Genomic DNA, 27,931 nt, shown 5'->3' on the forward strand with positions numbered 1-27,931 from the left:
TGTCAGATTTTAGTTCTGCTTTCATTATTTCTTCTTCTGTAGAAAAAAATTTCCTTCACTTTGATTCTTTATATAATGTTTGCTTTTTTAGTGAGTCTTACCCATTGCCCTTAGTCTTTTACTTCATTTCTGAAGTATCGTTTTCTTTATATAATAGTTGATAATTTCTAAGGGGCAGCAGTAGAGCAAATATCATTTTGAAAGGAGTCATGACTTCTACATATTGAAAGCAGTATGTTTGGCCTTTGTTCTTGCCTGCAAATGACTTCACTATTCTCCTGTTGGGATATTTTATAATCTCTTTGTCTTGACTGTGCAGATTGCTCTAGGTCTTGTGTCTGTCTAATAATGGTGAATGTAGAAGAGACTGAGTGAATCTTTATTTCTTCTATTGACCATGTGCACGCACATACAATATCCTTCTTTCAGATTTTAGGTTTGAGGGATGATTGGTATCAATTTATACTAACATTTCAGTGATGTGGCAACTTGCAGTGAATGAACAGGGAAGTAGAGTCATGAACAAAGCACCAACTCTTGCTTTGTTGAAACAGATGACCTGAGGACCACCGTTGTGTACTCATTCCACACTTAATGGAAACTGGAGGTAGCCAAGGCCATAGGTATGGTCCCTCTGGTCTTCTTCCTGCCACTTCCACCTGTCATATTTGGGAGGGGGAGTAGTAGTTTTGGTAACTATCTGATAGCTATATTTCATATGTGAGAATTTCAAATGACCCACAAAATTGGATGTATAGAGTCCCACTCATTAATTCTGTACTCTGCCCTTATTTTTAGCACTTGTTATATTCATTTGCTGGATTTAGTGAACTGAAGTAAGGATCATCTTCACTTAGCCTTAGAGATTCTACCCTATCATGGACATCTGAATTATAAGAAATTCCTCAAGATAATGAACAAGATTGGGAAATAAAGGTAAGCCTGCATGAATTCTGGCTTGAAATCCAGCCCCTTACAATTTGTTATCTGTGAAATCTCAGGCAAGTTTCTTATCTTCTCTATGCCTCAGTCTCCTTCTCCTTATCTTTAAAATAGGAGTGATGTGCATACCTACTTCATAGGGTTATTATGAAGACTAAGTCAGTTAACATATGTAAAACATTGAGTGCTGGACATATTCTCAGTTCTTTACAATGGTTTGCTTTCATGGTAATGTCACTCCTCCCAAGTTCCAAAGCTGATGGCAATTTTTAAACCATCATCTTATTTTTTAACACTAAGGGTTTTTTTATTTGTTTGTTTATTTTTTAAAAGATTTTATTTATTTATTTGAGAGCGAGAGTGAGAGAGAATAAGAGCACTACAGGGGAGAAGGTCAGAGGGAGAAGCAGACTCCCTGTGGAGCTGGGAGCCCGATGTGAGATTTGACCCTGGGACTCTGGGATCATGACCTGAGCTGAAGGCAGTTGCTTAACCAGCTGCGCCACCCAGGGGCCCAACAATCAGTTTTTTTAATGCGGATTGGGAGAGGACAATGTAGTAAGCTGTACAGAGGTTTCTATAGGGCTTATGTCTTTTTACCCACCTATCTACATTAGCAAATATGGTGATTTTGGTGATAATATCCCTCAGGGGAGCTTCTCCAAAAGACAATTAATACTGTGAGGGAACCTACTATCTTTGTCTACCTATACTTAGAAATATGCTTATGCCAAAAAAATTAATGTATAGGTGTACATATAATATTTAAACATTGACACAAGTCAAATGTAGGTAAATATTTAAAAATCATTTGAATAACATGTGATAAATGTTTAAAGAGCTCTTTGAAAATATGAATGTGCTTCATATAATGACTTTAATGACTTATGTTGTCATTAAAAATATGTGTACTACTTTACTAATTGAGGAAATTATCAGAGAGCATATGTAAATTTAATAAAGCAGTATAAAAGGTTTTAAATACAAGGTGACTCCAATTTTGTAAATGATATATGGTGTCTATATATTTATTCAATTAAAAACATTGGAAGGAAATATACTCAAATACTAATAGTTGTTATCTCCCCGTGGTGATTTTTATTTTTCTTCTTACATATTTTATGTGTAAGCATGTAACATTTGTCTAATTACAAGTTAAAATTAAGCTTCATTAAAATGATACATTTCTGATGAGACCTACACCATTGTAACTACCATGTGTTATATTGCTATGCAAAGTAACGAAAAAAAGTTCAAGTAACGTTAAAATTGTATATATTAGCCACTTCTAGAAATTAATTGAGTAAGATCTAAAATAAATTTCCAAATTGGTCATATGGAGACAGTAAAAAGACCAGCGGTTGCTGAGGGTTGAGGAAGAGGGAGAATGAGTAGGTGGGCACAGAGGATTTTTAGGGCAGTGAAAATGCTCTGTATGATACCATAATGATGAATAAACGTCATTATATATTTGTTGAAACTTATCACATGTATAACAACAAGAGTGAACTGTAGTGTAATAGCTATGGATTTTTGGTGACTATGCTGTGTCCAGGTAAGTTCTTCAATTGAAAGAAATGTACCACTCTGGTGGGGGATGTTGATCATGAGGAGGCTAGTGTGTGTGTGGGGGGGGGGTGGAGAGTATATGGGAAATTTCTGTACTTTCCCCTCAATTTTGCTATGAACCTAAAGCTTCTTTGAAAAAAAAAAAAAAGTCTTACTTAAAACATAAAATAAATAATAAAGTAACTTTAAAAATTTACTCATTGACCCAACCATATAAACTTCTTCAGTGTATAACTGGGAAATTACTGAAGGAGTTATTCATATCCATTGAAGTTCACAAGTTTCTTTACTAACCTTGTGAAATTTTTTGTTAGAGACCTTTCTGCCCTACCAAAAATACACACATACTAACCTATACCCCAGCACAGCTTACACTTCTGAGTGTTTATAGACCCTGTGAAACTTGTTCATGGACCTTCAGTTTCTCTTTCAAGAAGAAAGAAAAAGTAATATGTATTCTATGATACTAATTGTGGAGTTACTTATGGTAGTGAATAAATTGAAGCAATTTGAGTTTCAATTAATAATAAAATGTCTAAATAAGTCATAACGTAGGAATAAACTGGAATTTATGTAGCCTTTAAATTAAATGTTTACAAAGACAATGTATTACCATGGGACAGTATGATATATTATTTTTTAAATTATAATGCAACATATAGTAGGAAAATAACAGTGAAATATGCACATATGTGGAAAATGAGAAGAAAATTTACAAAAACACTGTTGAGTATGGTCTTAGCATTGTTGAATTCATGCTGATCATTTTCTTATTTTTCACACTTTCAGTGACATTAATTTTAAAGATGAAAAAAAGCAAAGCAGAAAGAAAATCCATTTAATCTATCTGTTGTGCAAATGTTCATGGCATCTGGTATCTGTCTCTACTTTCTAATTGGAGAAAGGCCCTCAGGGTAATGCTTCATTCATTTTTTCAGCTGGAATGAATGGAGTTTGCAAGACAAGCTACCTTATTACTGAAGGTCAAGCTACTATGTTATACTTTTCAGTTGTTTAGATTTTTGATCCAAGGAACACTGCAACTTCTTCTTCTTCCTCTTTTTTTTTTTTTTTTTTAACTTACTTGTGTTTTTACTAATGAAATTATACAATGACTGGATTTTGCTTCAAAAATAATACTGCAAAGAAAAAAAAAGTGGAAGATGACCCACAGAAACAAAGCTGGTCATATAGTAATTGAACCTGGAATGTTTTGGGGGTAAGGGGGCTTTGCGTTAATTACTAACTTACTGCCACACACTCATCTCAGATGCTAGGAGTACCTGGTTCTCTAAGTTCCCTAAGGCATTCCTAGGGAGCTTGTCCTCTCCTGTACTGCAGTTCCATATATCTATTTCACACATTTAATTTTCAGAATGTGTTGACATCTGTCTCCATATTTAATTCAGTAGCTTCATTAATGTTCAGCTTAAAATATGGAGCATTTGGTGAAAACTGTCAATAAGAAAATAAGAATGCATTAGTAGATAATGATTTTGTTCTACAGATCTGTATAATTTTTCCCATTTTAAACAGAGATTTTCATAAATTTTTTGTCAAGTTGGAAGAAGTTACAAAAGTGGAGACTTTACTATATTTAAGTGTTTGATCTCAGTAGGCATAATTAATGCCCAATGGAAATTCTGAAGTATGAACTATTATTATGGAACGAGTTTGGTCTACAGAGAATTATTTTAAAAAAGCCCCACCTTATTTTGAAAACCATTTACCTAATAATTCTTTACATTATTTTAGCTTAGATTTTATTTTTAGTTATTAGTATTTTATGTGAAGCCTTCAAAAATGTTGCTATTGTCTTATTTTTTATTCATGTTTAAAAGATGATCACTTTATTTATTGTTTTGTTCTTTTACATATATTGATTTTTATCTTTATTTCTTACAAAATAGAAAATGTTGTAAAAAAAACAATAAGAAAGTTGAAAAGTCTGTTAATAATATTTGGAAAATTAAAGAGCCCTAGGTTATGTCTGTATATGAGAAAATACTGGCTAAAGTCATGAACCTTATTATCACTTACATTGGAAACAATACAAGTTTAATTCTCCACTACCAGAACTCAAAAGAACAAAGCTATTTTCCTCTACAAAATCACATTAGTCTCTCATTTTGTTTGAATATTCCCTTTAATAAACAAGAAGATAAAAGTAACATTCAGTAAGAACCCAACCTAAAGGATCTGAGTGTCCAGGTTCATCAGAGACTACTGAGAAGATGCACCAGGAAAATAGACAAGGATTCCTTCCACAGATGAAAACTTACATGACAAAGTCAGTATTATCATTAAATTGATTAGTAATATTGTAATTTTTAATAAGAAGTGTGATATATTTCCCTGAAATGCAGTGCCACATAATGTAACCAAACTTTAGTGGGATGCCAAGGGACAAACAATATTATTTCCCATAGCCTTCATATGTACTCCACAGAGTAAAAAACAGCATTTTGAAATACTTTCTTGGAAGAGGAAACATATCACTCCTTAAGATAAAATTACTATCACAGGTACAAGAGATTGTTTCTGTTTTAAAACAAAAATTTTGGGGGGCACCTGGGTGGCTCAGTGGGTTAAGCCTCTGCCTTCGGCTCGGGTCATGATCTCAGGGTCCTGGGATCAAGCCCCGCATCGGGCTCTCCGCTCAGCAGGGAGCCTGCTTCCCCCCCCACTCTCTGCCTCCCTCTCTACCTACTTGTGATCTCTCTCTCTCTGTGTTAAATAAATGAAATCTTAAAAAAATTTTTTTAAAATGACTGAAGATATTCTGCTGACCATTTTGTATATATTCTTCTCTGTGTTACTTCCTTTCTTTATTTAAAATATGGACAAATGAGTTAATAACATATATGAATTATGAAGAACTAGGGAATTCATTTTTCACTTAGATTTAATGTGTACAATTGCATACTTGAAAAATAAGAGGGCATCAAGGTATTTCCCTCGAATTATCTTTAAGATAGTGGCCACTGGTAAATGTGTGGAGATTTTAAGGTGAGTAGTATACTTTTCCATTTATTCCAGTTTGAACGAATGTGTCTATTCTCCAGACTTTTTTTTTTTTTCATAGACAGGATTCAAAAGAAGGCTGTACAGAACAAACCTTAGAAGAGAATCACTGTATTTTCTGCTGTCTGCATTTCGTATGAAACATATCTGAATCCAAGGTCATCCACATCATGAGACTTTGGACACATTTGGGTGAGCTATAAGAGAAAATTCTAAGAAAAAGGAGGACAACATTGAATCTTAACATGCTGTGTGTGTGTGTGTGTGTGTGTGTGTGTGTGTGTGATTGTTTAAGACCTTCAACTTTCGGAAAGGACAGTATCGAATATCAATGTAAAGTGGAACAAGACTGTGTAAATGGTTCATCAGACCTCTAAATACAACAAAAAGTTTTAAAAAATGTGCATTTTTTCTGTTTTGACTTTGTAAACAACTACATGGAATCCTTATAGCTTTAAAAACACAACACAACTTAATGAGATTTACTTTTTTGATTCACCTATTTTAACATTCTGCATTGTTATATTGAAGACTAAAGACTTCAGACTTTGGGCTCTTGATGAAGAAAAATTATATGGAAGAATTAGTGCTACCCTGGATGCTACTGGAAGAGCAAATTGATATGACTTGTCAGAAACAGCAATTAAAACCAAAATTAAGTAAGTGAACTCTGCATTTTTTTTGTTGATTGTGCCCCCCCCCCCAGGACAGGATTATTTCCAACTAAAATGTGAAAGTGTCCCCAGAGACTTTAATCATTATTAGTTGGATTGTGTTAAGGGGTTTGATGTGCAAATAATTGAGACTATCAAGAAATATCCTATGTATCCAGTGAGAGTATGTGGTTGCTTCTGTGAGAGAAGAACATCTTCAAGGTATCATGCCTTCTCAGAAGAACTCTCTACTCTGGCTTTGATAAAGATTCACAAAGGATACACTTAAAAAAAAAATCCACAGCAAATTTTAATCCAAAAATCTGGGGCAAGTTTTGATGCTCAAGCTTTGAAGTTAAGTATTTTCTTTGCTATCCTTTATTGTTTATTACCTGTCCTAGGTAAATTTACTTTAACAATGACAAAAGTGATCCTATTTCTCTATGGAAATGGAATACCATAAGTGTAATATATAGATATATATATATATAGGTTGATATACAGGTTCCAATAATTGTTGAGTTTTACAAGACATAGCTACTAACTTTCCAAGGGGTCGTGAAATGATTGGATGACAAATGACCAGGTAAAGTCTGAGTTAGAATGATCAGATAACAGGCTATTTATTAGTCAGTTTGGAAGGAAATAGAAGATGAACTTGATCATCCTCCTTATTTGACAGATGGGGTCATGAAGCTACTAATATGTATCAGAAGGTCACGAGCTTTCACAAAGATGACTCTCAACATGAATTGTTTGCTATTACACAATTAATTATTTCATAGGCAACAATACCCATGCAATCAATGTTTATGACAGAAAGTTTCCAAAATACTAGAAGCCTGTTCTATATTTTATCAGGATGGTGTCTGGTCACCTCTACTATCATCTGTACATCTTCACTGGGGTATCAAATATTAACATGTAATATCCTCCCCTCCCCACTCTGCCTTGACCTCTATTCCTCACAAGAGCCCATGTGCACTTGAAGCCAAAGGTACCTCTATAGGCACCTTTGGGAAAACTTGTATCTATATTTGCAAAAAATATATTAGAGACCATCATACGCTATAGGGACAGCAATCATATACACCCATAGTTTAACCTTTACTTCTAAGAGATAATCTAGCAGAGATTTTATTCCAGGGTGTTGTAAATTCTCCAACCCAAGGATATTTCTGCTTACCTAAGAAAAAGAAAGAACTGAAAAAAAATCCTTGTGTTATCTAAACATTGTCAGTTTGGCTGGTCTGTATATGATTTGATTTCACTGGCATTCACTTTAATTTTGTCAAATTAAGCAAAAATAAAGCTAACAAAATAATTAAACCCCTAAATTTAATATACATACACATCATATATATGTGTGTGTGTGTTTAGATATGTAGACATGTGTATGTGTGTGTGGAGTCACAGTAGGAAACAGGTAATTTTAAGAAAACAAAATGGATCTTAAGGAATGAATTTCTTCCTTTACCCTCACTATTTCTTTAAAAGGGAAAGAAAAAAATAAAAGAGGATGAGATAAAGCTTATTTAAAGGCATCATTTCCCACAACATTCTATTCTCAATTTTAGACGCATCCCGCCCAGAAACATTGTGCTGATCTTTCCTGGATGAAGACTGAATTTCTGAAGACTAAGGTACAAACACAGTAGAGATATGCTATCATCAAATACACTGTACTGAATCTATACAATCGAATAATAATAATAAAAAAGTATTCTTTATATATAAAATGTTTCCCGGATACCAAAAGATCAAATAAAAATCCCACCCCTCTTGCTGTGTTCCTAAGTATAGTATATACTTGTTTGGGAAATGGTTCACAGCACTTGTCTCAGGGCGATATTTTCTGGCTTACAGGGCTGGGATCAAAGGAACCAGCATCTCCCCTCACTTAGGGAGCCATGGTTTCCTATAGCACCATAGAGCAGATGGGTGTGCGTGACTGCCGCATACATCAAGCGTATTCTGGTGGAGACCTGGTTATTGACAGCCTTTGCCATGGTTGCCAGAGGCCTCACTTACATTGTAGCTGTCATTCAACCTGGAAGTCAATGGGCATTCTCTCCAAGTCAGTTTGGCCCTACTTTTCTCTTTTTTGGTAGGTCTGATATCTTATTATCAAAAGAGATTAATTGTGAAGTCTTAAAATCAGCACTTTTCCTCCTCCAGAAGTCCTTGCTATTGCTACTTAGAAATGATGTGAAACATTGGAGATGTGATAAATTTAGAAATATTTAGCTCATAGCAAGGTAGGTATTGGATTAGAGTATAAAACATAGAGCATTTAATAAGGTACATGGGAAAACCAGAAAGAAAATTTGGATGCCAATTCTCCAACATCATTTCTATTTTGCAGTAGCATAGAATTTGTCATATATTTTGAACAACAGTGTTCTATGGCCACTTAGAATAATATATGCCTTGTATATAAAAAAAAACTAATTAGAAAATGATTCAGAGTAAAAAACTCATGAGTGACATTCATTCTTCCGTAAATAACTAATATGCAACTTACTTAGTTACAAATCTCCAAATATCTATTCCCATAATAAAGACAAGGAAAAGGAAACAAAATCAAAGGTGTCTTGTAGAAATAAGCACCTCTCTGTTAGGCACATGAGCTTGAAGGACAAGGAACCAATGGCTCTGGGGTTTGCCATGTTAGATCAACTTTGAAAGTCTTGACACTAGGAACGCTTGTCAGCTGGTGCCCAAACATGTGCCTTTTGAGCTTGGGCCCTTTTCAGAGGAGAGCTTCATATTCCAAAAGGAGAAAAATGGCCAATATTTTTTTCTTTATGGAAGATTTTGTCTTGATTATCGATTCGGAAGTGCAAACTGTATCTCTAAACTTTACATCAGACTGCCAGTGGGTATGTCTGATATTAAGGCTCTTCATGACGCACCAGAGTGTTTATAATCACATAATATATTGTTCTACCTTCAGAAAAAAACAAAGTGGGGATTGGATTAGGACTTGTTTGATTGATAATATTTAATCTTTTCAGTGTGAATTATGTATTAAAGTAATTGCTATGAGTCACCTAATTATCACCTCCTAATTAGGTGAAATCTGTATGAATCCTTTAGGTATGCCACAGGTAACTTTTTGATGAAAAAACCCAAGAAACAAGGTCGACTTCAACAGATCTGTGAGGCCTTCCAGGTAATGTTGGATAATACTGATAAATTTCAACACAGTAACATACTGGATATGCAACTCACGGGGGTCGTGGATCCTTGTCCCAAAGATACAATATTTTTAAATGGGAGCCTAGATGGTTTAGACATTAAAAGTTTGTGATAATCTTTTAAGAGTCTAACAACTTTACCTCTATATTCAAAATAATGTAAGTATAATCGGACAATTAATGAGTACCAAAAGCCTTTTGGTAAATATAAAATGCATTTCTACCGAAGTGTTTTCTACATCTGAGACCTTAAGTTCCACCAAACAGTGCTGGTAAGAACAGGGTGTTTGCCTTCCTCTGCGTGACATTATGTCTACTAAAGAATGTTCTCAAAGAGCAATTTGTAATATATTTTTAAAAGAAAAAACTTAACCTCAGTAAGAATTGTATATTAAATATTTGATTCAGAAATAGTTAAATTTTCTTCCATTGTAATGTGAATCTTCCACAAGGAAATTTTAACCAAAGTCTTCCCAGACTGCAGTAAAAGAAATCTTTTATATACTTTCAAATACTGTGCCTTTTTATTTAAACAGTGTAAACATAACAACTCAACACCACCAATAACTGGAAAAAGACTAGTTATGTGAACACTAATTTCCTTGAATGCCCCATGAAAATAAGGGTAAATAAAACAGACAAATTTTCAGGAGAAGTTTCAGTTCACCTTAGCAGTGGTAAAAATATTGCTTTATTCCAAATGAACATACAACACAATTTACTGTTCTTTGGGGGGCTTCCTGTGAACTGAAAAGTCTGGGCTTTGTGATTTCAACAATTTATTCTTTCCATATTAACCACAGAAGCCAATGTCTTGGTCCACAAATAGTAGACTTGCTACAAAATAAATAGTAATGAGGATGACGAGAAAGCAAAGGGTAACTGTCAATTTGCTAATTGGCTTGTGTAAATCATTTAAGTATGCATAATTCAAAATAAACACACATCCTCAACTCGCCTTGTGGTACTGATATCATTAATGAGCCAATAGTTGTTCCTCTCAAAAGTATTCACACCAGAAAATGATCTTGACATTGTCAAGAGTTTTATAGGACCCCGCCATGCAAGTGACCTTGATTTAAGAACTTACTAACTGAACTTGATACTTAATGGATAAATTTAAAGTGAACAGATCTGAGAGGGAAATTTTTTTTTTCTGAATAATAAATTCCCTGATGTTTCAGAACAAATTTTAGCAAGCTTAATATGCACACACATGCACACACATACACACAATGAACACATGTGCATACAGCATACCTGTGCTCGAGTGAGCAAACCCGTACCCACACATGGTTGTGCGCGCGCGCGCACGCACACACACATACACACACACACAGGCACACACACACACACTGAGAAATGCTCCTTTGGAGCCCCTACACAATCTCAAAGAAAAACACTTCTAATCGCATGATTTTAGTAACACGACATTGTGATTTTTCTCATCTCTTTTTCTATAATAATTTCCTTCACACCTCCCTCTGAGATTCTGTGCCTTCAAATTTCAGAGGGAGCGGCACGTAAGAGTAGCTAAGATTGCCCCAGATCACGCCTTCTATCTCCCGCCCTCCCTCTTCCAGAGTCTTTGTGCCATTCTTCAAAAATGAAATAGAAAACACTACATTGGTTGACATGACATAACCTGTGAGGAGGCTGTCGAGTGAAGAGAAATTTAGGGGTTGGGACCTGCAAGCCAAATGCAAGGGCCACCTGCTCATTGGCACGTCCGCCCTCAGGATACAGCTTGTCTCTTTGAAACCGGGTAACTGCCAGTGCTTTTTTATGAGGACACTGGTGTGGTAGGGCTGAGGGTCTGAATCACCCACATCTACTAAGAGCCAAAAGAGGCCCCGGTGTTGGGACTAACTGAAATTGTATTCAGAATTCTACCCAAAGCTTTAGTTGTAAGCTTTATCCCTCCTGAAACATTTCTTTCCCTTTAAAAAAATATTTTGTTAAAAAACAGTATGATATGAGGGCGATAGACTATTTGGTTTCTTCTAAGTAGATGCTCTTAAATTAATGCATATAAATAATTTGTATTTAATTTCCTCTCTTTTCCTGTTGAGCAAAGCATAGAACACACCGATTCCTCCATCTCCAGTCACTTGGTCAACGCGGAGTCTCTTTGTATTTCATTTCTTAAGACAAACTGTGCCTCTCGTTCTGATTTGGCCGTGGGACTCAGGGGGAGAAAGGCTGTGTTTTCACTTGCACTGTCCTCGGTTTCTACACTGGCCAGTTCGTAGTCCTCTGACCGCCTGGCGTCGCTCAGAATTCGGATCTGCTCCTGGACAGTTTCTAGCAATATTTTCACTTCTTGTTGTTCTGCTATAAGACAATCGCTGACTGGAATACTCACATTGACAATGTCAGCAGAGTAGGAGTTTTTGTACCATTTGATGCTTTTGACTTCAGAAATCCCTGGCATTTGCATGCAGGTTTCCTCTAGACCCACTGAAGGGATGATGGGCACGGAACTGGCCCGCGTGGATGAATATCCCATCAGGTCCTTTTGATCCAAGCTATTAAAATAGGAATTTGTCTCTCTTGAAGGCAGTTGCATATTTATGGATGCATTTTGTTGGGTTTTTAAACCACTGGAGGAATACCTGAAAGAGAAACCCGGTGTTACATATCCTGCTTTCCGCCGTGCTTCCTTAGAGCAATATTCAGTCAACAAAGCACTTCCACATGCACCATCTCACTGAATTCTCACAGCAACCCCATGAGACGGATAATATGCTCCCAGTTAAACAGAGAAGTAAGCTGAAGCTCAGAGAGGTGAAGTGACTTGCCCAAGGTCACACAGAAAATAAGTGACAGACTGAGACTCAAACCCAGATCTTCTTACTTGAAGTCCAGGGATCTTTCAACACACCACAGCTGTATAGGCAGGTGGGGTATAGTCTTCCTGACCTCTATCCTAGAATACAAAGTAAATGGGGATTGAGCAGGTAAGTGTGGCCTTTCCATAGTGACAAACAGGAAACCCATAATGGCATTACTCCACTCCATCCATGTGACCACCCTCTCAGCCCGGGTTTAGTCTGTAGACTCGCGGCCACACTAGCTGGGGGCGATCAGGAAGCCCGGCATGGAAGCGTCAAGGTACTACTGTCCTGCGTGTTTCTGCTTCACATTGAGTTTAGGGGAACCAAGTCCAATTATCATTGGCTCTCAACTCTGTAGAAACTGCCTCACCTGCAGACAGCTGAGCCTACAAATGGGAACGGAGGCATACAGTTGCTTTCTGGGGTTGAATGTGAAGTGAGGTCCATTGGGCCTCTACCAATATAGCAACTTTCCTCACATGGTTTCTGGAGCCAAGTAAGGTAATTCACTGGTGCATGGCAGTAGCTTGTCAAGAATGCCAACATGCCATTCCAAGTCATTTGAATATGCCAGGAACTGGCTAGCCCTCTTATTGCCTGTTCAGAGCTGGTGAATTTTCCAGTGCCAGAGAGTGGGGCAGGTATGTTGTGGATTCACAGAAATGTGGCTTGGGGTCCTGAACAGTAATCTCTATTCTCTGTTATTTGTCCTTAATTTAAATGTGAAATGAAACGTTAAAATTTAAGTATAATCTAAATATAGCCACCCTCCATATAATAGGTCTTATTCCCCTTGTCTTGCATTACGATGTAAATAACAATCATGTTTATAAATGGAGAGAATAATTGCAGAGAAGTGTCTTGCATACTAAATAGAAGTCTTTATTGCGAGGATGCAATCAGATCAATTTAGGGGTCTGTCTTTCCACCACACAAGGAGAAAAGACGAGGATCCAGTGTAGGTGTCTCTGTGGCTCCATCCTCTATTACTGTGCCTAGTACAGAGTTGCAATCAATAAATCCTGATCAAGGGGATGCATGAATACAGGAACGAATCTTCAAGGTAAGTGTTCCCTTTATATCCCAGTTAATGTCCATTTCAAACATAACAACAGCTGACATTTGCAAAATGTTTTTTAAAAGCATGCTCATGTCTAATTACCTCATTTAATTTTTTAAAAACCTGTGGCTTATTTATTATTATTACCATGCAGTGGATAAATAAGCTAGATTAAGGGGCACTCAAGTGACTTCCCTCAAATTATACCTTTGGTAAGCAGCAGAGAAAAAAGTTAACCCCAAATTGTCTGACTGTAATTCTTCTTATTAAAGCCAGAAATGAGTGGGTATCCCAAGGTGCAATAGAATACCTTTTTAGGGATGTATAATCTTTTTTACAATTATAGTCTAATTGTATGGTCATGTAAAGGGAAATTCCCTGGGGGAATCACACGCCTTTCACTTAAGTGTTATATGGTTGAAAATCTGACCCTATAGTTTCTGATCACTGACTTAATTTCAACAAGAAAAAAAGGGGCAGATGTCATCCTGTTAGTATCACTAATATGCATGAAGACAGAAGATGTCTGCTTATCACATTCACCAGTGGCACAGAGCCAAGAAATATAATTGGGATAAAATTGTATTCCACATAGATATCTTCTGGGTGTATCAGTGGGTAGAATCTAACAGGTTGAAATGTGATGGTGACAGGTGCAAATTCTTAAAGCAGCATCTAAACATTCCTTGTAAAACTGTTGGGTAAAGGCATAAATATCTCAGAGGACTTAGTAAATTGTAGCCTCCTGACTACATTGGCATGACAATGTAGTAATCGAAGGTAATTCAAACCAAACTTGGGGCAGTCTTCTTAATAATGGACTTGGGTGAGAAAGAGGAATGCCACTTAGCTTATGAGTCACCTTGCAAGTCAGGTATGGGACATGTGGCTGGCAGTAACAGAAATCTAGAATGTTACCATCACATGGAGAGGACTTCAAACAATTAGAACTCTCCGAAAATGTGATTTTTGTTTTATATCAGACATGATTTTAAGTCCCAATGCCATTACAAGTTCTGCAGTCTTGGACAAATGGCAGCCCCACTTACATTTTTTCATTAATTAAAACAGGTGGGAATACTGATCGAGGGGGATTCCTCTGGGGAGTGACTGGAGTCATGCCTCTCCGTTGTTCAACCAGAGTCCTCTCTTCCTTCTCAGGGTTGCTACGAGGGTCCCAGCCAGCACTGGTATTTGAGTAGAAGCTATATACTACTCTCCAGAAGTTTAAGCGAGAGCTGAATTTCTAATGTGGTTCTAGATTAGAAGACACTTCAGAGTTCTGTGTCCCTTAGGAGCCACTAACTTTCTCACAAGCTTGATCCATACACTGTCATTCCTTGACTACAAAATACCAGTTTGAACTGCCCTTCCCCTGATCCCTCACCAAAGAACTCACAAGTGTGTCTCATACGTCACCAGGGGAGTCAAAGCATCCTTCTAAAGAGGAGAAATTCCAAGTCTCTCGGTTTGGTTCCCAGGGATTCAGGGGTACAGCCAAGGAATTTGTGTCTCTGCAGGGGCCTCCAAGCCTCCGTTCCTGGTGTTTGTGGCATTGAAATTAACTGACTAAATTGAAGAGAGCCATTTTCCCCTCCGAAGCCATATACTTAGCTATTTCACTTACATATCATCATCCATGAATGTGATTTTCTTCACGTTTCTTTCCTGGTTTAGTGGTTCATTTAGTCAGAAAGGCCAGTATTCAATCTCAGTCCTTTTACATGGCATATGCCACCTCAAGTTAGCCATTTCAACTCTGCTATCCTTAGTGTGTTCATTTTTTAAATTCCTAAAGGATCACTTACACCTGTACAGTTGCTAGGTAAGTGAGGTAGGTATTCAGTAGGTATTCAGAGGATCCCCTCTGCTTTGAAGGTGGCCGTCTAGTTCTGTGATTCCATTTCTTTCTGGCTAGCACATGAATACATTAGTTTGATTTGCCTGACAAAACCTAGTTTGGAGCTCTGTGAGCCATTGCCATGGTTGTCCCAAGTCCCTCAGTCAGGGGGAAAAACTCCTGAAGAATCTCCTCTCCATTTCATTCCTTCATCAAGACCTCCCTAAGATATGTGCCGGGTTCAAGCTGGGCTAATGTAAGTGCCAAGGAGAGAAGTCACATACACCAGGAGCCTAACTAGCAGACCGCGCCCACACCCCAGATAAACAAGCAGCAGATGGCTGATAGCTCTTGTAAATTCATTCCCTCCCCCTCCGGGCTAGGGCCAGATTTGAAGAGGGCCTTTAGCTGTGAAATTCTATTACCAATCCCATTTCCAGTCCGGAGAGACGGTCAGTCCCCCAGGAGTGGAAAATAGCTGTTTTCAAGAACTGAGAATGAGATTGCTCCTTGAGATTCATTGTGCTGAGCACACAGTGACTTAGAGTCACCATTTATCAACATCGGGTGCATATCACACACAGGAAAATACACGTGGCCAGCCAGCTGGAGAGAATATTCCAAACCCAGTGATGATTGAACCAAAACAAAACTACCACTATGCAGACAAGAAGTGTAAGTCTCCCAGGAGGTAAAAGACAAAACAGTGCCTGAACATTCATGGAAATCTCTGAGCCTCTGAAGGTTTGTTTATGTAGGTTCAAGCCTATATGCCTGGCAAGGGCTCTGAGCATCCTTATACCTGGGACATACGGGATGATAGCCATATCAGCACCCAGTGAAAAGAAGACAGCACAGGCTGGTTCTCTAACCATCCACAAAATCTCTGAACTTGATTTCCCCTCACTCGTTCTCACCCATATATGTGTTCCCAAGTAACAGACATTATTAGTGATTTAAGAATCACTCTCTGTGCTTAGTGATTTAAGAAGAAAAGTCATGAGGGGCGCCTGGGTGGCTCAGTGGTTTAAGCCTCTGCCTTCGGCTCGGGTCATGATCCCAGCGTCCTGGGATCGAGCCCCACATCGGGCTCTCTGCTCAGCGGGGAGCCTGCTTCCTCCTCTCTCTGCCTGCCTCTCTGCCTACTTGTGATCTGTCTGTCAATTAAGTAAATAAAAAAAAATTTGAAAAAAAAAAGAAGAAAAGTCATGATGAAACAAGATTAATTATAATTAGGGGCTAAGTGGAACCCTCTTTTCTAGATCTAAGGCAAAGAGAAATGCAAACTGCTTCTTGACTTGCATTATACATTTTGGACAACTTGGCTCCAATGTTGAATTTGCAAACTGTCACCCCAGGTCTATACCGAAGGTATTTTACAGTTCATTTGGAATTGCTTCAAAATTACAAATGTCTTTCTGAAGAAATCTGTTGCTGGGTTTTGTCAGGGCGTGGCTGTATGTAAGTCTTGCCAGAAACAAAAGGAAAAGGTAAGGCTCTGTGATGGATGTCTCCTACCTGCTTTGGACCTCAGTTTGATACAGACAGTCTGGAAAGATCATCCAGGCCAATGCAGAATAAAAGCCTGGCCTGCCTTACCCAAAGTGATAAAAACCAGATTCAACAAGAACCTGGCTTGACTGAGGGAACCGATCACTGAAATTTCTGGAATAAACCCTGATTGCATTGCTCTTGAAATTAATAGCTCTCTAACAGTTCCCATGACAATAAGTGCCAGACTACGTCTCTGCTTACTATGTGTCAGGTACAAGCCCTTTTACACATGTAATTTTTAAAAATCTGCCCCCAAACCCTAAGGAAGCTGGTATTATTTTGCCCAATCTGTACATGAGAAAACTTAAGTTCAGAAGATAAAATTTTTTTCAAAGATGCGATTTAAACTCCAGTCAGTTTAAGGAAGGGCTACCATGTTTGGGGGATTTATGCTAATTAGGTGAACAGGAGCTAAAATTCATCCTACTCTACTCACCATGCCGTGAGCCCCGTGAGGGTCTGCATCCACTCAGAGGAAAGGGCACCTTTTGCAGCCCCGGTGTGCAAAGCCCATCTTTCCACACCTACACCACAAATGAACCTAGAAATCTGAGTTCAGCAAATTGTACTTTGACAATATGCTGTCTACATTGACTGAGATAGTTTCAAGAACACTCTGGACAGAAGTAGACACTATATATAAATACATTACAGGTTACAGTTGAGGGTAGTGCCCACAATATTGATTAGAGAATTGGGTAATTGTTTTTCAAACTTAAGAATGAAGGAACACGTTAGTCCTCCTAAGAAATCTTTTTCTTTTAAACCAAAGATGCATCCCCAGTTCTTTTAGCAACTATATAATATACTGCCTAGATAACTATAACTGAACTTGCTCCCTAGTTTTATTTTTCTGTCTCACATTTCCCTAATATCTGTTTTCATCGTACCTATTCTTTTTAGTTTATCTTTTGTGGAACAAAGATCGAAGTAAGCATAAATAGACTATTAATGACAAAAATCAATGAAGAAAACCCTAAGGAACATAATAACTCAGTTTAAAGTTTGAGCATTCATGACACCCTCCCTAAATTCCATTGCTTTTAAGACCTACCCTTGACAAGGTATCGTATCCTGGTCTGGGATCCTTGATTCCTCGAGTTGCTGATATGCTGGTCCCACGATGCCGCCCAGCCTACTTCTGGGTGAGGGGGGTGTTCTCCTGAAGGCATTCCTATGGAGCATACCACTCCTTTGCCCTGGGCTGCAGCAAGAGGAGAGATTCCTGCTGGGATGAAAGAAAACCAACAGATGGATCCTAGCAAGAACTCTCTATATGGCCGCTCAACCTTCTCAAATGCTGCCTTTCACTCCAGACACTCACGGTTCTAGATGAGGCACTCACAGGTCTAGATTAGGCTCTCCAACCATGACTGCTAGGAGGAGACCAGAAGTTGTTGAATCCATTCACCCTCGCAGGAACTGAGACAAAGAGAAGTTCTCACATTTCTGGCTTCCTAGTTTGCAGCACAATGGACCCAAAAAATCTCAGCTTTCCAGCCAAAGATAAGAGGTGGGCTTAAGGAATTCTCAACCTCCTGATTCTCAGCCACCCTCATTATCCAGGATACAGTAGCTATCTAATAAAAATAAAAATGGCTTTGTTACTAGGTACTTACAAAAACTAAACACAGGAACTCTGAAGGGATTCATGGGGAAAAGTTCAATGTGTTAGTGGTAGAATAAATAAGCCTCATTTGAGTTGGCATTCTCTCCCTAACATATGTGCTAAATTCCCAGTTCACTACCTCAAATTTTCATCAATCTTGAGAAACGAAATTGTTTTTCTTTTGAATTTGCTTTTAATAAACATCTGATTATATGTTTTCCTTGACTCATACATCCAAATACCCAAATAACCTTATGTGTTTAGACACCATCACCGGCAAAAGGCATATGTGGGATGTATCTTAGGTGAGACTGGGATTCCTACATAGATCATGCTAACCAAAAGAGCTGGGCTCTTTATAAAAATCAGTTGCTAATTTGGCTTGTTACCCATTCCATATCCATTTCCATCTCCACCTCACTGAATGTACCCTGCAGCCATGAGGACTGGTAAAAACTCTGTTCCTATGTAGACATTCCATGCGATGCCAGTTTATGTGGTCAAACTTGTTCTGCGGTGTTCAGATGAAGTTAGACTCTTTGGCTATATTTTCATTTTACTCTAAAAATACCAATAAAGTCATATAGAGAAGTATGGAAGCCATTTTCAAAATTTCAGCAAACTTACCAAGTTCTAAAAGGACCAGTCTCCCAAAGTAATTTAACCCATGTCACTATATTATTTGGACTTCTGGAACTTTTCCTCCTGGCAACGCTACTGTTATTTCTACTTAGTAGTTACAAAACAAAAACAAAAACAAAGACTAAACCTCAAATATTATTTAAGATCAGAGTTTGAGAACCTGACATTTGAGTAGACACTTTCCTGGTTTGGGCAAAGTGAATGATCAGATTTTACCTTCTTCAAACAGTAGGTCATACCTTGCAGCATAGTATACCTTCATTCATCATAATATTTCGTGTATGTTGACAATATGGGGCCTCTAGGTAGGCCACCAAGAACACAAGTTTAAAGAGTTCAAATAGCTGTTTTTTTCCATCCCTTCTAGCTTCTACCTATATTATCCAGGATCTATTATGGAGTCTGTGGGGTACTCAGGCTTTGGTGCTAGACGTAGCTGCATCTGGGGGTGCATCTCAGGTCTGTACATTACTTGCAGCATGATACTGGGTTAAGTATTTCTACCAGAGCCCTGAACAAAAGAGATGATATTCTAATTTGGGTCACTGGGGAGATTTTACTATTTACGAAGGTGTCTTCATTGTTTGAGAGGGGAAAAAAAGCCAACATGGGGTACTACTGTATGTCTGGGCAAGTAACAAGAGGAAGCTGTTACTATCCTTGCAACTGAAGGGACAAGGGGTGGGGGAGATTATCAGAATGGAGAGAGAAGGGGCGTTGTAAGGAAAGGACCACCTGGCAGGCACTGTGGCCCCAGGAAGTAGGACGAGGGATACAGCTGAGGCAAGCAGGGAGGAGGGCACAGAAAGTCTAGGACTTCGGTCTCCTCCCATCCTTCCATCTCCTGCCTGTGCTTTGATTGACAGCAGACAAGAGAGCCTGCTGCTCTTGCAGTGTAGATGACAAGGTAGAAAAAAGTAAAAACAGTATGGGGAGGAGAGGTGCCAAAGGAAGGTATTTGCATCATGCTTCAGTATCTTCATAGGACTACTTTAGGGCTAAAAGAGAGAGAGTATGCATGGAGCCTGGCCGGGAGTAGGGGCTCAGTGCAATGAGTTCCCCTGACTCCTCCTCCACAGCTGACAACTTGAAGGCTCATGGTAATCACTGAAAACCCTGGTCTTATTTCATTCTAAAAATCTCCCATATGTGCTGTCTCTAAGAGAGTTATATTGCTAAAATGTAATAAGTATGACATAACATAATAGATTTTTTCTTTAAAAAGCAAGAGGATTGTTTTCCCTTTGAACTAAACAAGAGAAATAATGGCTTTGAATTAATAGCTTTGTTGTAATGGGTTACCCAAATAAGTCATGTTTGCAGTGCACAAAAAGGAAATTAATTATTCATAGCTAGCCAAACTGTCACAACAACAGAGTCTTCCAGTATGAACTAGTGACCCATCTGCAAAAACAGTTCTACACCTACTGATCAATCAGCTATTCAAGCCTTCTAACCCCGTGGCATTCGGGAAGTTATGGAGCAGTTTGCAGGATATATAAATCAGTAACCAGGTTATCAATCATGAAAACGCTTAAGTCTACTGCATGTTTTACAAAACAAAAGCCATGATATATTAAACTATAATTTCCAAAGTTCTAAAAGCACTTTGTAAATCAACTCTTGCCTATCTATCAGGACACAATGTATGCCAACAAATACTGCAGTGTCATTGAACCAAACAAAAGGGAAGATCTCTGAAAAATGTTCTTATTTAATTTGTGAGTGGTTCCCAGGAGCATAGGAGAAGCCAAGTTTAAGGGGGGGTATCTCAATGGACAAGGAATAGGGTAAGGTATTTGCAGCTCAGATACATTAGAAACTGTAATTCTTTTTTATTTTAACTTTAAAACATTGATGGTATAGTCCTAGAGTAATATTATATATAATTATTTTACTCGACTGGATGGGACACCGCTTCAACGTGTATTATAATCAGCAGGAAAAAATGCTGTTTTGGAGAAAATATCCATCTTATAAAAGGCTGGTAATTTTGGACTTATTTCCCTAATTAAAGAACTTCCATTAGATCCAGTGAACTCAAATGCTCTTTTAACAAGGAAATATCTATAAATGCCTCAAATGATATAACCCAAAACTGGCAGTTAATAACTAAAGCAGTAATCCAACAGCCAAATATATTTCAATTCCAATTGAAAATATTTAAACCATTAAAAAAAAACAAACTTATCAAACCTTTGGTATCTCAGTCTCTACTCACGTAGAATGAGGGAAAAAAAATCCCCAAGCCATAATGAGGATTAGTATAAAGAGAGACTGAAAACCTCCCAGTAAACGTGGTCAGCATTAAGAAAATCCTTTTTTAGGGGACTCATTGAGAGTCCAGGAAGGTTTTCAAAACATTGCCTGGGTATGTGAAAACCAAGGGTCAATGATATTTCTCTGTCATTGTTGGGGACAACTGGCTGTTTTTTTAAGTTTTTGGTTTTTTTTTTAAGTATAGATGATATGCAATGTTATATTAGTTTCAGAGATACAATATAATGATTCTATGATGCTCGCCACATAAGTGACAACTATTATTTTGTACCTTCTTTTTTGAAATTGTAATCCTTTTATATACATATATTTATTTATATTTATATTTATATATTTAATTTTACAATACGGTACTTTTCACTAAGAAAAGGAGGCCTAAATCACTGCACAACTTCCACAAAGACTGAGGATATTACAATCAGATGCACATAAACAGAGCATCAGTCCCAAACTTTGGCACTTGGTTTAGAAAAAAGACTGCATTTTCGGATTTTTGTATATGAAACGCAGCATGTGACTAGAAGATGCTAAAAAACCTGCTTGGCCTCAGAATGTTAGGACATTTATAAGATAACCTTAATTTTTGTCTCTCTCCCCCAAAGAACCAATTTCTATGGTCAGCTTGCAAAAGAGTGCCACCCTATTCATAACAGATCTTATAAACCCAAGGAGAAGACCTGTGAAGCTTCCTCCCCCTGAAAAGTTTTCTTTGTGTAAGAACCATGTTGGAAGACCTGGAGCATGTCAGAGCAGCTGCCTAGGGAAGAATTAGTCATTAAATTTGCAGACGGTGATAAGGCAGGCTAGGAAAAATCATGTTTTTAATGGTTTTTCAGAATGCAATTGTTTCATTCACTGGTCTGTGTCTGCAGCTTTGATGGGTGTTGTTAATAGTTCCTCAGGTTTCTTACAGGGGCATGGCTGCCTGCTGTTAGCTTTGGTTTACTTGCTGTGAGCTGTTTGAGCATCCACTCCTTGGAGAAATACATGGGAAGCAAAAACAATCATTTCTCCTGAATCAAGTTGCCATTCATTGGCATGTGTTGTCCAACATTAGACATAGTATGAACGTGCCCATCCCCACCATGTGTAGCTACCTGTACCTGTGGTGTTTGACAGACTGGCTTCCTCTGTCAGGAGAAGGGACCTCTGGGAATGACTGAGGGCCGGCAAAACTTGACTCCATCATTTTCTCCAGTGCAGTCACAGGATGCCTTTCCGCCTTTGAATACTGTGGAAAACCACATGCACAGAGTTGAGCTGGAGAATGAGTTATGAGAGGAGGGCCTATAATACTGTAGCTAGATATCAGAAGTTACTGAACTGAACTTGCCAGTATTTTGTCCAATGGTCACCTGATCAGGAGAATGATAGAGACATCATTGGCATCCCATTTTTCACACAGTGAGTATGGTCTCCATCTCCCCCCCCCCCAACTCTCTGCTTAGATAAGGTCCATCCATGAGGATTCTTCACTTTAGAATTTTAAGAATGTCTTCTCATTTCAATCTACACCCATGGCACACTGTGACTGATAGGCAAAAACACAAGTATTTTTTATTCGATATACATTTTATACACACAAAAAATTAATTAGTAGTTGGATTACAAATAGTAGGGGTTCAATAAATAGTGACTGAATGAACCTCAGAACATTCTCAGAATTATAAGGATATTGATTCAGAGTACCTGCTCTCAGGTCTCCATCATTACCTCCTTCAGCCTTTGCCAAGTAATTACTGGACTTAATAAGAGAAATTTGTAGGCATTTCACTCTTTATACCTACTAAGTCTTGGTTTCATCTTTGACTGTGGTATCTTATAAGGCTCAGGAGCCTTTGGGAAAGGTCTATAGAGATGACACATTAAGAAAAACTTTGCCCCAAGGGAAATATCGCATGGCATCTCAACCAGGCAGCACGTTGTCCACTTTCATCTTCCCGGGACACACAGCTCTTGAACAGGCAGCAAGTGCTAGCAGGTTTCTCTTCCAGAAACTCCAGATTAAAAACTACCCTGAGAAATGACAATTTTAGAATGCTAACCAAGCCAGAGAAAATTTTGAAATATTGATATTCATACTAACGTATGAACACGAATTTTACAGAACAATGAGGACAGATACGCAATATACATGTGAAAAGGTATACAACTGCATTCATTGTAAAGGGATAAAAATCAGAATAAATTAAGTTTCAAGAAGCTCTAGTAAATTTACAGATACAAGAAAATTAGAGTTAGTACTAATATTTTGGGGTATAAATTGCCAATATGTTCCAAAATATTAAATATACACATTCTTTGATCCAGAATGTTACTTCTAGGACTTACCATCATCAATATGATTGTAAAAATTCAAAATAATGTCATCACTAGAATGTACCAGTGCTACAATTTTTAATAACAAAACAGAAGATAAAGATAAAACAAAAACAACTGGACACAATAGAAATATCCACAAATAAAAACTACACAAACATTGAAAAGAAGTATAAATATTGCATAAATAAGGAAAACGGAATAAACAGATATACATATATTGCAAGTGTGTATATGTGTATATACATATATTTAGCTTTATGTATGCATATACACACACACATATATAGATTATGTATGTACATGTACCTACACATTTCTGTGTGTGCACTTGTGTTGTGTGTTTCCCAGGCAACCCCACAGGATGCAGGTTAATAAAAAAAAACAAACTATTAACTGGTTGTTATCTTTGGGGAAAAGTGTATCAATGGTTACAGGCTATTGAGATTAGGCAAAATGTCAAGGTTATGTAACTAACCTTAAGGTTGCAATCTCTACTCTTCTTAAGTACTTTCAAAATAAACCACATGAGAAATCCAACGGGAAATCGAAGAGAAGAAGAGCAACAATCCCAGAAACAGAAAATCGATCACTTTCTGAAAGGTAGGACCTGCGGAGAAGTGAATCCAAAGCGACGGGAAGATAGACCCCGGGGGGAGGGGCCGGCACCCGGCAAGCGGCGGAGCGACGGAGCACAAAATCGGGACTTTTAAAGGTCGGCTCCACTGGGAGACATCGCTCCAGAGGCTAAACTGGGGGGAAACCCAGGCGGGGTCAGCATAACCCCAGGACCCGCGGGGTCACAGAAGGACTGGGGGTGTCTGAGTGCCGCAGAGCTCGCAGGTATTGGAGCGGGGAAGCCGGCTATAGCGACAAAGCCGAGGAGTGAGCTCTAAGCCCGGGGTTACCTTGTGCCGGTCGCAGGCTGGGTGGGTTCGGAGCGCGGCCGGAGGCCACGGAGACAAAAGCGACCCGGCGCTTTTCTCCAGCTCCAACAATTACCTGCTTTCCTCGAGGCGCGACCGCAAGCCAGGGAGGCGGGGCTATTGGGCGCTTTGCTCTGAGAGCGCACTGAGGAGCGGAACCCCAAGCTCTCGGCTCCTCTGGGCCGAGAGATTGGGAGACCGCCATCTTCATTCCCGTCCTCCGGAACTCTACGGAAAGCGCTCAGGGAACAAAAGCTCCCGAAAGCGAACCCGAGCGGATTACTTAGCCCGGCCCCTGGCAAGGGCCGTGCAATTCCGCCTGCGGCAAAGACACTTGAGAATCACTACAACAGGCCCCTCCCCCAGAAGATCAACAAGAAACCATCCAAAACCAACTTCAGTCACCAAGAACAGCGGAATTCCACAGCAGGAGAAAGCAAATCCTACCTGGACAAAATGACAAGGCGGAAAAACTCACCTCAAAAAAAAGAACAAGAGGCCGTACCGAAGGCTGGAGACCTAATCAATACAGACATAGGTAGCATGACAGATCTAGAGTTCAGAATGACAATTCTCAAGGTTCTAGCCGGGCTCGAAAAAGGCATAGAAGATATTAGAGAAACCCTCTCCGGAGAGATAAAAGCCCTTTCTGGAGAAATAAAAGAACTAAAATCTAACCAAGTTGAAATCAAAAAAGCTATTCATGAGGTGCAATCAAAAATGGAAGCTCTCACTGCCAGGATAAATGAGGCAGAAGAAAGAATTAGTGACATAGAAGACCAAATGACAGAGAATAAAGAAGCTGAGCAAAAGAGAGACAAACAACTACTGGAACACGAGGAGAGGATTCGAGAGATAAGTGACACCATAAGACGACACAACATTAGAATAATTGGGATTCCAGAAGAAGAAGAAAGAGAGAGGGGAGCAGAAGGTATATTGGAGACAATTATTGGAGAGAATTTCCCTAATATGGCAAAGGGAACAAACATCAAAATCCAGGAGATGCTAAGAACGCCCCTCAAAATCAATAAAAATAGGTCCACACCTCGTCACCTGATAGTAAAATTTACAAGTCTTAGCGACAAAGAGAAAATCCTGAAAGCAGCCCGGGAAAAGAAGTCTGTAACATACAAGGGTAAAAACATTAGATTGGCAGCGGACCTATCCACAGAGACCTGGCAGGCCAGAAAGAACTGGCATGATATATTCAGAGCACTAAACGAGAAAAACATGCAGCCAAGAATACTATATCCGGCTAGGCTATCATTGAAAATAAAAGGAGAGATAAAGAGCTTCCAGGACAAACAAAAGCTGAAAGAATTTGCAAACACTAAACCAGCTCTACAGGAAATATTGAAAGGGGTCCTCTAAGCAAAGAGAGACCCTAAAAGTAGTAGATCAGAAAGAAACAGAAACAATATACAGTAACAATCATCTTACAGGCAATACAATGGCACTAAATTCATATCTCTCAATAGTTACCCTGAATGTTAATGGGCTAAATGCCCCAATCAAAAGACACAGGGTATCAGAATGGATAAAAAAACAAAACCCATCCATATGCTGCCTCCAAGAAACTCATTTTAGACCCGAAGACACCTCCAGATTTAAAGTGAGGGGGTGGAAAACAATGTACCATGCTAATGGACATCAGAAGAAAGCTGGGGTGGCAATCCTTATATCAGATCAATTAGATTTTAAGCCAAAGACTATAATAAGAGATGAGGAAGGACACTATATCATACTCAAAGGGTCTGTCCAACAAGAAGATCTAACAATCTTAAATATCTATGCCCCTAACATGGGAGCAGCCAACTATATAAACCAATTAATAACAAAATCAAAGAAATACATCGACAGTAATACAATAATAGCAGGGGACTTTAACACTCCCCTCACTGAAATGGACAGATCATCTAAGCAAAAGATCAACAAGGAAATAAAGGCCTTAAATGACACACTGGACCAGATGGACATCACAGATCTATTCAGAACATTCCATCCCAAAGCAACAGAATATACATTCTTCTCTAGTGCACATGGAACATTCTCCAGAATAGACCACATCCTGGGTCATAAATCAGGTCTCAATCGGTACCAAAAGATCGAGATCATTCCCTGCATATTTTCAGACCACAATGCTCTGAAGCTCGAACTCAATCACAAGAGGAAATTTGGAAAGAACGCAAATACATGGAGACTAAACAGCATCCTTCTAAAAAATGAATGGGTCAACCAGGAAATTAAAGAAGAATTGAAAAAATTCATGGAAACAAATGATAATGAAAACACAACAGTTCAAAATCTGTGGGACACAACAAAGGCAGTCCTGAGAGGAAAATATATAGCAGTGCAAGCCTTTCTCAAGAAACAAGAAAGGTCTCAAATACACAACCTAACCCTACACCTAAAGGAGCTGGAGAGAGAACAACAAAGAAAGCCTAAACCCAGCAGGAGAAGAGAAATCATAAAGATCAGAGCAGAAATCAATGAAATAGAAACTAAAAAAACAATAGAACAAATCAACAAAACTAGGAGCTGGTTCTTTGAAAGAATTAATAAGATTGATAAGCCCCTGGCCAGACTTATCAAAAAGAAAAGAGAAAGGACGCAAATAAATAAAATCATGAATGAAAGAGGAGAGATCACAACCAACACCAAAGAAATACAAACAATTATAAGAACATACTACGAGCAACTCTATGGCAACAAATTTGACAACCTGGAAGAAATGGATACATTTCTAGAGATGTATAAAGTACCACAACTGAACCAGGAAGAAATAGATAACCTGAACAGACCCATAACCAGTAAGGAGATTGAAACAGTCATCAAAAATCTCCAAACAAACAAAAGTCCAGGACCAGACGGCTTCCCAGGGGAATTCTACCAAACATTTAAAGAAGAATTAATTCCTATTCTCCTGAAACTGTTCCAAAAAATAGAAATGGAAGGAAAACTTCCAAACTCATTCTATGAGGCCAGCATCACCTTGATCCCAAAACCAGACAAGGATCCCACCAAAAAAGAGAATTACAGACCCATATCCTTGATGAACACAGATGCGAAAATTCTCACCAAAATACTGGCCAATAGGATCCAACAGTACATTAAAAGGATTATTCACCACGACCAAGTGGGATTTATTCCAGGGCTGCAAGGTTGGTTCAACATCCGCAAATCCATCAATGTGATACAATACATTAATAAAAGAAAGAGTAAGAACCATATGATACTCTCAATAGATGCTGAAAAAGCGTTTGACAAAGTGCAGCATCCCTTCCTGATTAAAACTCTTCAAAGTGTAGGGATAGAAGGCACATACCTCAACATTATCAAAGCCATCTATGAAAAACTCACCGCAAATATCATTCTCAATGGAGAAAAACTGAAAGCTTTTCCGCTAAGGTCAGGAACACGGCAGGGATGTCCGTTATCACCACTGCTGTTCAATATAGTCCTAGAAGTCCTAG

The 27,931-nt window shown here is 38.5% G+C and overlaps 1 protein-coding gene across 7 annotated transcripts in view; it reads right to left on the bottom strand.

Moving 5' to 3' along the window:
- Positions 1-11,495: 11,495 nt before the first annotated feature.
- Positions 11,496-27,931, bottom strand: part of NRG3 (neuregulin 3) — a gene marked incomplete at both ends in the record, with an annotated part of 1,061,561 nt that continues 1,045,125 nt past the window's right edge. For 2 of the 7 annotated variants that reach the window (XM_080823074.1, XM_080823073.1), the window contains 4 exons: positions 11,496-12,003; positions 12,246-12,317; positions 17,734-17,883; positions 22,314-22,441. In XM_080823074.1, coding sequence (XP_080679200.1) covers positions 11,496-12,003; positions 12,246-12,317; positions 17,734-17,883; positions 22,314-22,441 — 858 coding nt within the window. Of the gene's footprint in view, positions 12,004-12,245; positions 12,318-17,733; positions 17,908-22,313; positions 22,442-27,931 lie in introns of all 7 variants that reach the window. The other 5 variants (XM_080823078.1, XM_080823076.1, XM_080823077.1 and 2 more) reach the window with 3 other exon arrangements.

Source organism: Martes martes, assembly GCF_963455335.1.
Source record: "Martes martes genome assembly, chromosome: 14".
NCBI lineage: Eukaryota > Metazoa > Chordata > Mammalia > Carnivora > Mustelidae > Martes > Martes martes.